Source organism: Hyla sarda, chromosome 3 (assembly GCF_029499605.1).
Source record: "Hyla sarda isolate aHylSar1 chromosome 3, aHylSar1.hap1, whole genome shotgun sequence".
NCBI lineage: Eukaryota > Metazoa > Chordata > Amphibia > Anura > Hylidae > Hyla > Hyla sarda.
The window spans coordinates 7,361,113-7,373,841 of NC_079191.1; the positions used below are offsets into that span (position 1 = coordinate 7,361,113).

The following is a 12,729-nucleotide window of genomic DNA, read 5'->3' on the forward strand; positions in this document are numbered from 1 at the left end:
TTGTCTTTTCCATTAGCCCCCCAAAAAGGTCAACAAAAGTCTATCAGAAGGTCAACAAAAAGGTCAAGGTCAACAAGAATCTATCAGAAGGTCAACAATGATGGTCCATGGAGACTGTTAAGAGGATCCTTGACCTGATACCCGATGACACATAATAATATTAATTTAGAACTCTAAACTCCACCAAAGGTCAACAAAAGTCTCTAAAAGGTCACCGAAAGTCTATCAAGGGTTTATCAGAAGGTCAACAAACAGGTCGAGGTCAACAATGATGGTCCATGGAGACTGTGAAGAGGATCCTTGACCTGATAAAGTCAGAGCTTTTATCTAACCTGATGGCACATAAGAATATTATTAATATAGAACTCTAAATGTTGTCTTTTCCAACAGCACCCTCAAAAAGGTCAACAAAAGTCTATCAAGGGTCTATCAGAAGGTCAACAAAAAGGTCAACAAGAGTCTATAGGAAGGTCAACAATGATGGTCCATGGAGACTGTGAAGAGGATCCTTGACCTGATACCTGATGACACATAAGAATATTAATTTAGAACTCTAAACTCCACAAGCACCCTCTAAAAGGTCAATAAAAGCATCTACTTAAAACATGGCGGACTAGAGAAGCTCAATGTTGAGAAGATAAATGGGGACAATAACAGGACCACGAGCAGAACACAATCCCAACACAGGACATTCTAGAGCAGTGGTCTCCAAACTGTAGACCTCCAGATGTTGCAAAACTACAACACCCAGTATGCTCGGACAGCCGTTGGCTGTCCGAGCATGCTGGGAGTTGTAGTTTTGCAACATCAGGAGGTCCACAGTTTGAAGACCACTGTGATTGCAGTTACGTGAAGACATCAGCAGCACAACTTGTTACAATGTATCACAGCAAGTCAATGTATCAGTTTACATTGGATACAATTGTAACAAAAGTTGTGGACTTGTCTAAACAGTCATGGAAGGTTCTAGAAAAAGAGGAGTCCCTTTGTATCTCTTGACTTTTGATGGAGACCCCCCACAATTGTTATGGAGAGTGTGTACCCCACATTACACACAGTCCTGGTCACCAGACTACTCAGAGCAGCGGTGGCGTTACAATGATACGTACACGGATTGCTGAGTTGTTGTCATCGATCAGGGTGTCCGACACCTCCAGCTGAGCCTCCTCCACCACTTTTTGGAGAACCATTCGAAAGGTCCCAATGAGTCTGGAAGAAAATAAATATATACAATTATATAAATCAATCCAGATATGTTTTGTCACTCAGCTTTCCAAAGATCCTAAACGGCTATCAGTCTTCACTGTCCCTTTGGCATTACAATCATGAATAGGAATACTTTATATATACCTAGGTTCTGGGATATAGAATGGTAGGATAACCGAATTTGTTGGGACATAACAGCCCGGAAACTCTTGGGAGATTGTCACGCTCCTGGGAAAGCTGGGTGGCAACATAGTTGCCGGTATAGCATAGTCAGAGACTGTCACTTAACATCTTTGGGGTCCTGAAGGGCAAATGAGCCTACACAGAAACGTATCACAGTGTAACAAGGCTAATGCGTCAATCAGGAGTCTGGGAAAGCTGGATGACAACAATGCCATCACCATTACAGCTCCCACAAGGGCTTTTAGCTCATACTCCAAGGATTCTTAATGAACAATACAGTGTAAGGAGATATACCACATCATAACTTGGTCAGTCTGTCCATCAGGAGTCTAGGACAGCTGGGTAATAACATTTAGATGCAATTACAGCTGTTATCCACCCTTCCTAAGCCCCTAAATGACCCATAAGACTAACTATGCAAAAGCACATAGACAAAGGATGCATGACAGCATAAGATTCCTGACAGAACTGTCTGTCAGGAATCTGAGAAAGTTGGGTGACGGCGTATGTGGCAGCCATATTGCATGTTGTGGTTTCCACATTACAAGTGAATTATTGAGGAGTTTGCTGGATCAGGTGCGTCTGCTGAGATCTTCCCTTCTTCTTGTGATCCATTATTCATCGGACGCTCAGGCTTGTAGATCATCCATAATTCACTGCTCATCATCTCCTCCCTCCACCCAGAAACAGAGAGGCTCGAGATGAAGGGGTTAACAGGATCCAGGTCTGAACACTGGTGGATATGGTGACCTCTGTGAAATTCCTTTAAGAGCTTTGGTTACTCACTGTATCAACGGGGGAATTGTTTATGCCTTATAAAAGTGACCTCCACAATGCCCCATAACAATGGCATTCACAGTGCCCCCACAACAGTGACCTTTACAGTGCCCGCTAACAATAGCCTCCTCAGTGCCCCCATAACAGTGACCTCCACAGTGCCCCCATAACAGTGACCTCCACAGTGCCCCCATAACAGTGACCTTTACAGTGCCCGCTAACAATAACCTCCACAGTGCCCCCATAACAGTGGCCTCCACAGTGCCCCCACAACAGTGACCTTTACAGTGCCCGCTAACAATAGCCTCCTCAGTGCCCCCATAACAGTGACCTCCACAGTGCCCCCATAACAGTGACCTCCACAGTGCCCCCATAACAGTGACCTCCACAGTGCCCCCACAACAGTGACCTTTACAGTGCCCGCTAACAATAGCCTCCTCAGTGCCCCCATAACAGTGACCTCCACAGTGCCCCCATAACAGTGACCTCCACAGTGCCCCCATAACAGTGACCTTCACAGTGCCCCCACAACAGTGACCTTTACAGTGCCCACTAACAATAGCCTCCTCAGTGCCCCCATAACAGTGACCTCCACAGTGCCCCCATAACAGTGACCTCCACAGTTCCCCCACAACAGTGACCTTTACAGTGCCCGCTAACAATAGCCTCCTCAGTGCCCCCATAACAGTGACCTCCACAGTGCCCCCACAACAGTGACCTTTACAGTGCCCGCTAACAATAGCCTCCTCAGTGCCCCCATAACAGTGACCTCCACAGTGCCCCCATAACAGTGACCTCCACAGTGCCCCCATAACAGTGACCTTCACAGTGCCCCCACAACAGTGACCTTTACAGTGCCCACTAACAATAGCCTCCTCAGTGCCCCCATAACAGTGACCTACACAGTGCCCACATAACAGTGACCTCCACAGTGCCCCCACAACAGTGACCTTTACAGTGCCCGCTAACAATAGCCTCCTCAGTGCCCCCATAACAGTGACCTCCACAGTGCCCCCATAACAGTGACCTCCACAGTGCCCCCATAACAGTGACCTTCAGAGTGCCCCCACAACAGTGACCTTAACAGTGCCCACTAACAATAGCCTCCTCAGTGCCCCCATAACAGTGACCTCCACAGTGCCCCCATAACAGTGACCTCCACAGTGCCCCCACAACAGTGATCTTTACAGTGCCCGCTAACAATAGCCTCCTCAGTGCCCCCATAACAGTGACCTCCACAGTGCCCCCATAACAGTGACCTCCACAGTGCCCCCATAACAGTGACCTCCACAGTGCCCCCATAACAGTGACCTTCAGAGTGCCCCCACAACAGTGACCTTTACAGTGCCCACTAACAATAGCCTCCTCAGTGCCCCACATAACAGTGACCTCCACAGTGCCCCCATAACAGTGACCTCCACAGTGCCCCCATAACAGTGACCTCCACAGTGCCCCCACAACAGTGACCTTTACAGTGCCCGCTAACAATAGCCTCCTCAGTGCCCCCATAACAGTGACCTCCACAGTTCCCCCATAACAGTGACCTCCACAGTGCCCCCATAACAGTGACCTCCACAGTGTCTCCATAACAGTGACCTCCTCAGTGCCCTCATAACAGTGACCTCCACAGTGCCCCCATAACAGTGACCTCCTCAGTGCCCTCATAACAGTGACCTCCACAGTGCCCCCACAACAGTGACCTTTACAGTGCCCGCTAACAATAACCTCCTCAGTGCCCCCATAACAGTGACCTCCACAATTCCCCCAAAAGTGTAACCTCCACAGTGCCCCCATAACAGTGGCCTCCACAGTGCCCCCATAACAGTGACCTCCACAGTGCCTCCATAACAGTGACCTCCACAGTGCCCCATAACAATGGCATTCAGGGTTCCCACTAACAATAACCTCCACAGTGCCCCCATAACAGTGACCTCCACAGTGCTCTATAACAGTGACCTCCACAGTGCCCCCATAACAGTAACCTCCACAGTGCCCCCATAACAGTGACCTCCACAGTGCACCATAAGAATGGCATTCACAGTGCCCCCATAACAGTAACCTCCACAGTGCACCCATAACAGTGACCTCCACAGTGCCCTCATAACAATGACCTCCACAGTGCCCCCATAACAGTGACCTCCACAGTGCCCCCATAACAGTAATCTCCATAGTGCCCCCATAACAATGACCTCCATAGTGCCCCCATAACAGTTACCTCCACAGTGCCCTCATAACAGTGACCTCCACAGTGCTCCCCATAACAGTGACCTCCACTGTGCCCCCATAACAGTGACCTCCACAGTGCTCCCCATAACAGTGACCTCCACTGTGCCCCCATAACAGTGACCTCCACAGTGCTCCCCATAACAGTGACCTCCACAGTGCCCCCATAACAGTGACCTCCACAGTGCCCCCATTACAGTGACCTCCACAGTGCCCTCATAACAGTGACCTCCACAGTGCCCTCATAACAGTGACCTCCACAGTGTCCTCATAACAATGACCTCCACAGTGCCCCCATAACAGTGATCTCCACAGTGCCCCCCATAACAGTGACCTCCACAGTGCCCCCCATAACAGTGACCTCCACAGTGCCCCCATAACAGTAATCTCCACAGTGCCCCCATAACAGTGACCACCACAGTGCCCCCATAACAGTGACCTCCACAGTGCTCCCCATAACAGTGACCTCCACAGTGCCCCCATAACAGTGTCCTCCACAGTGCCCCCATAACAGTGACCTCCACAGTGCCTCCATAACAGTGACCTCCACAGTGCCCCCATAACAGTGACCTCCACAGTGCCCCAATAACAGTGACCTCCACAGTTCCCCCATAACAGTGACATCCACAGTGCCCCCATAACAGTGACCTCCACAGTGCCCCCATAACAGTGACCTCCACAGTGCCCCCATAACAGTGACCTCCACAGTGCCCTCATAAACGTGTCCTCCACAGTGCCCCCATAACAGTGTCCTCCACAGTGCCCCCATAACAGTGACCTCCACAGTGCCCCCATAACAGTGACTTCCACAGTGCCCCCATAAAAGTGACCTCCACAGTGCCCCCCATAACAGTGACCTCCACAGTGTTCCATAACAGTGACCTCCACAGTGCTCCCATAACAGTGTCCTCCACAGTGCTCCGTAACAGTGACCTCCACAGTTCCCCCATAACAGTGACATCCACAGTGCCCCCATAACAGTGGCCTCCACAGTGCCCCCATAACAGTGACCTCCACAGTGCCCCCATAACAGTGACATCCACAGTGCCCCCATAACAGTGACCTCCACAGTGCCCTCATAACAGTGACCTCCACAGTGCCCCCATAACAGTGACCTCCACAGTGCTCCCCATAACAGTTACCTCCACAGTGCCCTCATAACAGTGACCTCCACAGTGCCCCCATAACAGTGACCTCCACAGTGCCCCCATAACAGTGACCTCCACAGTGCCCTCATAACAGTGACCTCCACAGTGCCCTCATAACAATGACCTCCACAGTGCCCCCATAACAGTAATCTCCACAGTGCCCCCATAACAGTGACCTCCACAGTGCCCCCCATAAAAGTGACCTCCACAGGGCCCCCATAACAGTAATCTCCACAGTGCCCCCATAACAGTGACCTCCACAGTGCCCCCATAACAGTGACCTCCACAGTGTCCCCATAACAGTGACCTCCACAGTGCTCCCCATAACAGTGACCTCCACAGTGCCCCCATAACAGTGACCTCCACAGTGCCCCAATAACAGTGACCTCCACAGTTCCCCCATAACAGTGACCTCCACAGTGCCCCCATAACAGTGACCTCCACAGTGCCCCCATAACAGTGACCTCCACAGTGCCCCCATAACAGTGACCTCCACAGTGCCCTCATAACAGTGACCTCCACAGTGCCCCCCCAACAGTGACCTCCACAGTGTCCCCATAACAGTGACCTCCACAGTGTCCCCATAACAGTGACCTCCACAGTGCTCCCCATAACAGTGACCTCCACAGTGCCCCCATAACAGTGACCTCCACAGTGCCCCAATAACAGTGACCTCCACAGTTCCCCCATAACAGTGACCTCCACAGTGCCCCCATAACAGTGACCTCCACAGTGCCCCCATAACAGTGACCTCCACAGTGCCCCCATAACAGTGTCCTCTACAGTGCCCCCCAACAGTGACCTCCACAGTGCCCCCATAAAAGTGACCTCCACAGTGCCCCCATAACAGTGACCTCAACAGTGCCCCAATAACAGTGACCTCCACAGTCCCCCATAACAGTGACCTCCACAGTGCCCCCATAACAGTGACCTCCACAGTGCCCCCATAACAGTGACCTCCACAGTGCCCCCATAACAGTGACCTCCACAGTGCCCTCATAACAGTGACCTCCACAGTGCCCCCCCAACATTGACCTCCACAGTGCCCTCATAACAGTGACCTCCACAGTGCCCCCCCAACAGTGACCTCCACAGTGTCCCCATAACAGTGTCCTCCACAGTGCCCCCATAACAGTAACCTCCACAGTGCCCCCATAACAGTGACCTCCACAGTGCCCCCCATAACAGTGACCTCCACAGTGCCCCCCATAACAGTGACCTCCAAAGTGCTCCATAACAGTGACCTCCACAGTGCTCCCATAACAGTAACCTCCACAGTGCCCCCATAACAGTGTCCTCCACAGTGCTCCGTAACAGTGACCTCCACAGTTCCCCCATAACAGTGACCTCCACAGTGCCCCCATAACAGTGACCTCCACAGTGCCCCCATAACAGTGACCTCCACAGTGCCCCCATAACAGTGACCTCCACAGTGCCCCCATAACAGTGACCTCCACAGTGCCCCCATAACAGTGACCTCCACAGTGCCCCCATAACAGTGACCTCCACAGTGCCCCTCATAACAGTGACCTCCACAGTGCCTCCATAACAGTGACCTCCACAGTGCCTCCATAACAGTGACCTCCACAGTGCCCCCATAACAGTGACCTCCACAGTGCTCCCCATAACAGTGACCTCCACAGTGCCCCCATAACAGTGACCTCCCTCCACAGTGCCCCCATAACAGTGACCTGCACAGTGCCCCCATAACAGTGACCTCCACAGTGCCCCCATAACAGTGACCTGCACAGTGCCCCCATAACAGTGACCTCCACAGTGCCCCCATAACAGTGACCTCCACAGTGCCCCCATAACAGTGACCTCCACAGTGCCCTCATAACAGTGACCTCCACAGTGCCCCCATAACAGTGACCTCCCTCCACAGTGCCCCCATAACAGTGACCTCCACAGTGCCCTCATAACAGTGACCTCCACAGTGCCCTCATAACAGTGACCTCCACAGTGCCCCCATAACAGTGACCTCCACAGTGCTCCCCATAACAGTTACCTCCACAGTGCCCTCATAACAGTGACCTCCACAGTGCCCCCATAACAGTGACCTCCACAGTGCCCCCATAACAGTGACCTCCACAGTGCCCTCATAACAGTGACCTCCACAGTGCCCTCATAACAATGACCTCCACAGTGCCCCCATAACAGTAATCTCCACAGTGCCCCCATAACAGTGACCTCCACAGTGCCCCCCATAAAAGTGACCTCCACAGGGCCCCCATAACAGTAATCTCCACAGTGCCCCCATAACAGTGACCTCCACAGTGCCCCCATAACAGTGACCTCCACAGTGTCCCCATAACAGTGACCTCCACAGTGCTCCCCATAACAGTGACCTCCACAGTGCCCCCATAACAGTGACCTCCACAGTGCCCCAATAACAGTGACCTCCACAGTTCCCCCATAACAGTGACCTCCACAGTGCCCCCATAACAGTGACCTCCACAGTGCCCCCATAACAGTGACCTCCACAGTGCCCCCATAACAGTGACCTCCACAGTGCCCTCATAACAGTGACCTCCACAGTGCCCCCCCAACAGTGACCTCCACAGTGTCCCCATAACAGTGACCTCCACAGTGTCCCCATAACAGTGACCTCCACAGTGCTCCCCATAACAGTGACCTCCACAGTGCCCCCATAACAGTGACCTCCACAGTGCCCCAATAACAGTGACCTCCACAGTTCCCCCATAACAGTGACCTCCACAGTGCCCCCATAACAGTGACCTCCACAGTGCCCCCATAACAGTGACCTCCACAGTGCCCCCATAACAGTGTCCTCTACAGTGCCCCCCAACAGTGACCTCCACAGTGCCCCCATAAAAGTGACCTCCACAGTGCCCCCATAACAGTGACCTCAACAGTGCCCCAATAACAGTGACCTCCACAGTCCCCCATAACAGTGACCTCCACAGTGCCCCCATAACAGTGACCTCCACAGTGCCCCCATAACAGTGACCTCCACAGTGCCCCCATAACAGTGACCTCCACAGTGCCCTCATAACAGTGACCTCCACAGTGCCCCCCCAACATTGACCTCCACAGTGCCCTCATAACAGTGACCTCCACAGTGCCCCCCCAACAGTGACCTCCACAGTGTCCCCATAACAGTGTCCTCCACAGTGCCCCCATAACAGTAACCTCCACAGTGCCCCCATAACAGTGACCTCCACAGTGCCCCCCATAACAGTGACCTCCACAGTGCCCCCCATAACAGTGACCTCCAAAGTGCTCCATAACAGTGACCTCCACAGTGCTCCCATAACAGTAACCTCCACAGTGCCCCCATAACAGTGTCCTCCACAGTGCTCCGTAACAGTGACCTCCACAGTTCCCCCATAACAGTGACCTCCACAGTGCCCCCATAACAGTGACCTCCACAGTGCCCCCATAACAGTGACCTCCACAGTGCCCCCATAACAGTGACCTCCACAGTGCCCCCATAACAGTGACCTCCACAGTGCCCCCATAACAGTGACCTCCACAGTGCCCCCATAACAGTGACCTCCACAGTGCCCCTCATAACAGTGACCTCCACAGTGCCTCCATAACAGTGACCTCCACAGTGCCTCCATAACAGTGACCTCCACAGTGCCCCCATAACAGTGACCTCCACAGTGCTCCCCATAACAGTGACCTCCACAGTGCCCCCATAACAGTGACCTCCCTCCACAGTGCCCCCATAACAGTGACCTGCACAGTGCCCCCATAACAGTGACCTCCACAGTGCCCCCATAACAGTGACCTGCACAGTGCCCCCATAACAGTGACCTCCACAGTGCCCCCATAACAGTGACCTCCACAGTGCCCCCATAACAGTGACCTCCACAGTGCCCTCATAACAGTGACCTCCACAGTGCCCCCATAACAGTGACCTCCCTCCACAGTGCCCCCATAACAGTGACCTGCACAGTGCCCCCATAACAGTGACCTGCACAGTGCCCCCATAACAGTGACCTCCACAGTGCCCCCATAACAGTGACCTCCACAGTGCCTCCATAACAGTGACCTCCACAGTGCCCCCATAACAGTGACCTCCACAGTGCCCCCATAACAGTGACCTCCACAGTGCCTCCATAACAGTGACCTCCACAGTGCCCCCATAACAGTGACCTCCACAGTGCTCCCATAACAGTGATCTCCACAGTGCCCCCATAACAGTGACCTCCACAGTGCTCCATAACAGTGAACTCCACAGTGCCCCCATAACAGTGACCTCCACAGTGCCCCCATAACAGTGACCTCCACAGTGCCCCCATAACAGTGACCTCACACATACATATTAATCTCCGTACATACATGGCGGCACTATGGCGTCTCTCTATACCATTTCTAGACTTAGAAGGTGTCGGCTGTGTCTTTTCCCCAGATCCGTCAGGATGCGATTTTTCCTAATTTGCCGTTTGATGAGCGGCGACATTTCCCGGCGCCTGCGACGTCTGTGAATAATTTATGTGTATTGTGAGCGGCCGGACAGGATCGGGTGTCACCTCCATTATTTATCAGCGCTCCTTATTGTCCGCGCCGCTCCGTGTGATCAGAGCCAGAAATGAACCGCAGGACACCAGACTCTGTGCTCTGTCAATTCTTACATTTAGGAAGCACCTAGAGCTCTGCTCAGCCTGAGCTTCCTGGTTCTTGAATAGAATGCAGCAGTACAGTGTAGACAGACACATAGAAGGATAAGAGCAGAATAGACATGCTGGGAGTTGTAGTTTTGCAATAGCTGGAGGCACCCTGGTTAAGAAAGACTGATCTATACGCTGTGTAGGGTCTTTGGAAGTTTAGGTAACAACACCCAACAGTCATGGCTTCTAGTAATGTTCACTACCAACCTACCCTCATTTATAGCCACCATTACAGAGGGTGTGAGATGAGGACGGGATATGAGGATGAGATATGAGGTCGGGATATGAGGACGGGATATGAGGTCGGGATATGAGGACGGGATATGAGGTCGGGATATGAGGACGGGATATGAGGATGAGATATGAGGTCGGGATATGAGGTTGGGATATGAGGTCGGGATATGAGGACGGGATATGAGGTCGGGATATGAGGTCGGGATATGAGGACGGGATATGAGGTCGGGATATGAGGACGGGATATGAGGATGAGATATGAGGTCGGGATATGAGGTTGGGATATGAGGTCGGGATATGAGGACGGGATATGAGGTTGGGATATGAGGTCGGGATATGAGGACGGGATATGAGGTCGGGATATGAGGACGGGATATGAGGATGAGATATGAGGACGGGATATGAGGTCGGGATATGAGGAGGGGATATGAGGTCGGGATATGAGGTCGGGATATGAGGAGGGGATATGAGGACGGGATATGAGGTCGGGATATGAGGACGGGATATGAGGTCGGGATATGAGGTCGGGATATGAGGACAGGATATGAGGACAGGATATGAGGACGGGATATGAGGACGGGATATGAGGACGGGATATGAGGTCGGGATATGAGGAGGGGATATGAGGACAGGATATGAGGAGGGGATATCAGGACGGGATATGAGGTCAGGATAGGAGGACGGGATATGAGGACGGGATATGAGGACGGGATATGAGGCCGGCATATGAGGAGGAGATATGAGGACGGGATATAAGGTCGGGATAGGAGGATGGGATATGGGGTTGGGATTTGACAACAATATATGAGGACGGGATATGAAGTCAAAAGCTTCCTCCTTTGTTAATTTTCCTCCACAACAAGGATTAAGAAGGAAAAACCGGGCAACGCCGGGTACTCAGCTAATATAAAATAAAACCCATGTTTTGCCCCTGTACCCGGTGAGGAGTCGGTGCACTTACCTGTTGGTGAAGACTTTGCTGTAGTTAAACACTTGTATTTCCAGCATCTCGTTCCCGTCTATGTTACTGGCGATCGGCCAGCGAAAAGTCTAGAAGACAGAAGATCAGACAGGAGGTCACGGCCATATTACAGAATAGTGCCGAAATATTCTTTACATAGGTGTTCAGAAACCAACTCAGCTCTGCTACACCACAGCTGTATATATCCGTCATGTCAGTCCATGTATATAAAGTTATTGTGACATAATAATGATGACATATTCAGCGTATATATAACACTGAAGTATTGTGATAAAAAAAACAACGGCTGTCCGGGCATGCTGGAAGTTGTAGTTTTGCAACAGCTGGAGGCACCCTGGTTGGGAAACACTGACATAGACAGTGATTTACAGCTCCCAGCAGCTCTTTCTTTCTTTTATATGTAAGGATTTGCTTTATCTATATTAGTTATCTACTTATTTATCTTTAATCCTCACTTTTTCCTATTTTTCGATGACATTTTGGGGGCTTAAGAACCAATTACCAGGTTTCCATAGAGTTCTGGTCTCAACATACAATGGTCTCAACATACAATGGTCTCAACATACAATGGTTTCAACAAACAATGGTTTCAACATACAATGGTCTCAACATACAATGGTCTCAACATACAATGGTTTCAACATACAATGGTCTCAACATACAATGGTCGTCCCAGAACCAATTAATATTGTAACTTGAGGGACCACTGTAATAGTAATAATAAGAAATAATACAATAATAATATTAAATATTATACATTTTTGTTGTTGTTATTATTATTGTTATTATTAATATTATTACCGCATACCACTAAATAATACTGGGTGGTCTATGTTTGGTCCACACTTTCCCAGGTTTACCATGCAGGTGTTTTGGAAAGTTGGGTTATGGCAGCTTTAGTAGTTATATTGTCATCCATAATACAATTTTTTATACGGTACAAATATAATCTCAAACTGGACAGTTATATTAGCAATTAAAAAAATTATTTTTAAACAAATTCCCAAAAATTTGTAATAAAAAAAATAAAATACCCTGCCTCTGCAGTGTAAAAAGATGTTGTCTGTTTTTGTTCCAGGTGACTGGCGCAGATGAGGCAAAGATAAAATAAACCTGAAGTGTCAGCGATAATCATGGCAAATCCCAGAGGGGAACCAGCAAAAAAAAAAATGGCCCCAAACCCCAAATGTCTCAATTAGATTTCTCTGCAAAGTTCCCATCCAGTAAAGGGAAGGCTGACATGAGAGCAGCGGCAGCTCATTAGTACCATCTCCGCTGGTACCGCCACCGCCACCGCTGACATGTTACATCCAGTACCCTGTGGCTTCAAGCTACT

The 12,729-nt window shown here is 50.7% G+C and overlaps 1 protein-coding gene across 13 annotated transcripts in view; it reads right to left on the minus strand.

Moving 5' to 3' along the window:
- The window catches only part of OTOF (otoferlin), a 433,471-nt gene that overhangs the window by 226,738 nt on the left and 194,004 nt on the right, over positions 1-12,729 (minus strand). For all 13 annotated transcript variants that reach the window (XM_056563722.1, XM_056563719.1, XM_056563725.1 and 10 more), the window contains exons 3-4: positions 11,373-11,461; positions 1,110-1,209 (exon numbers count right to left, since the gene is read on the minus strand). In XM_056563722.1, the coding sequence (XP_056419697.1) occupies positions 1,110-1,209; positions 11,373-11,461 (189 nt within the window). The remainder of the gene's footprint in view (positions 1-1,109; positions 1,210-11,372; positions 11,462-12,729) is intronic.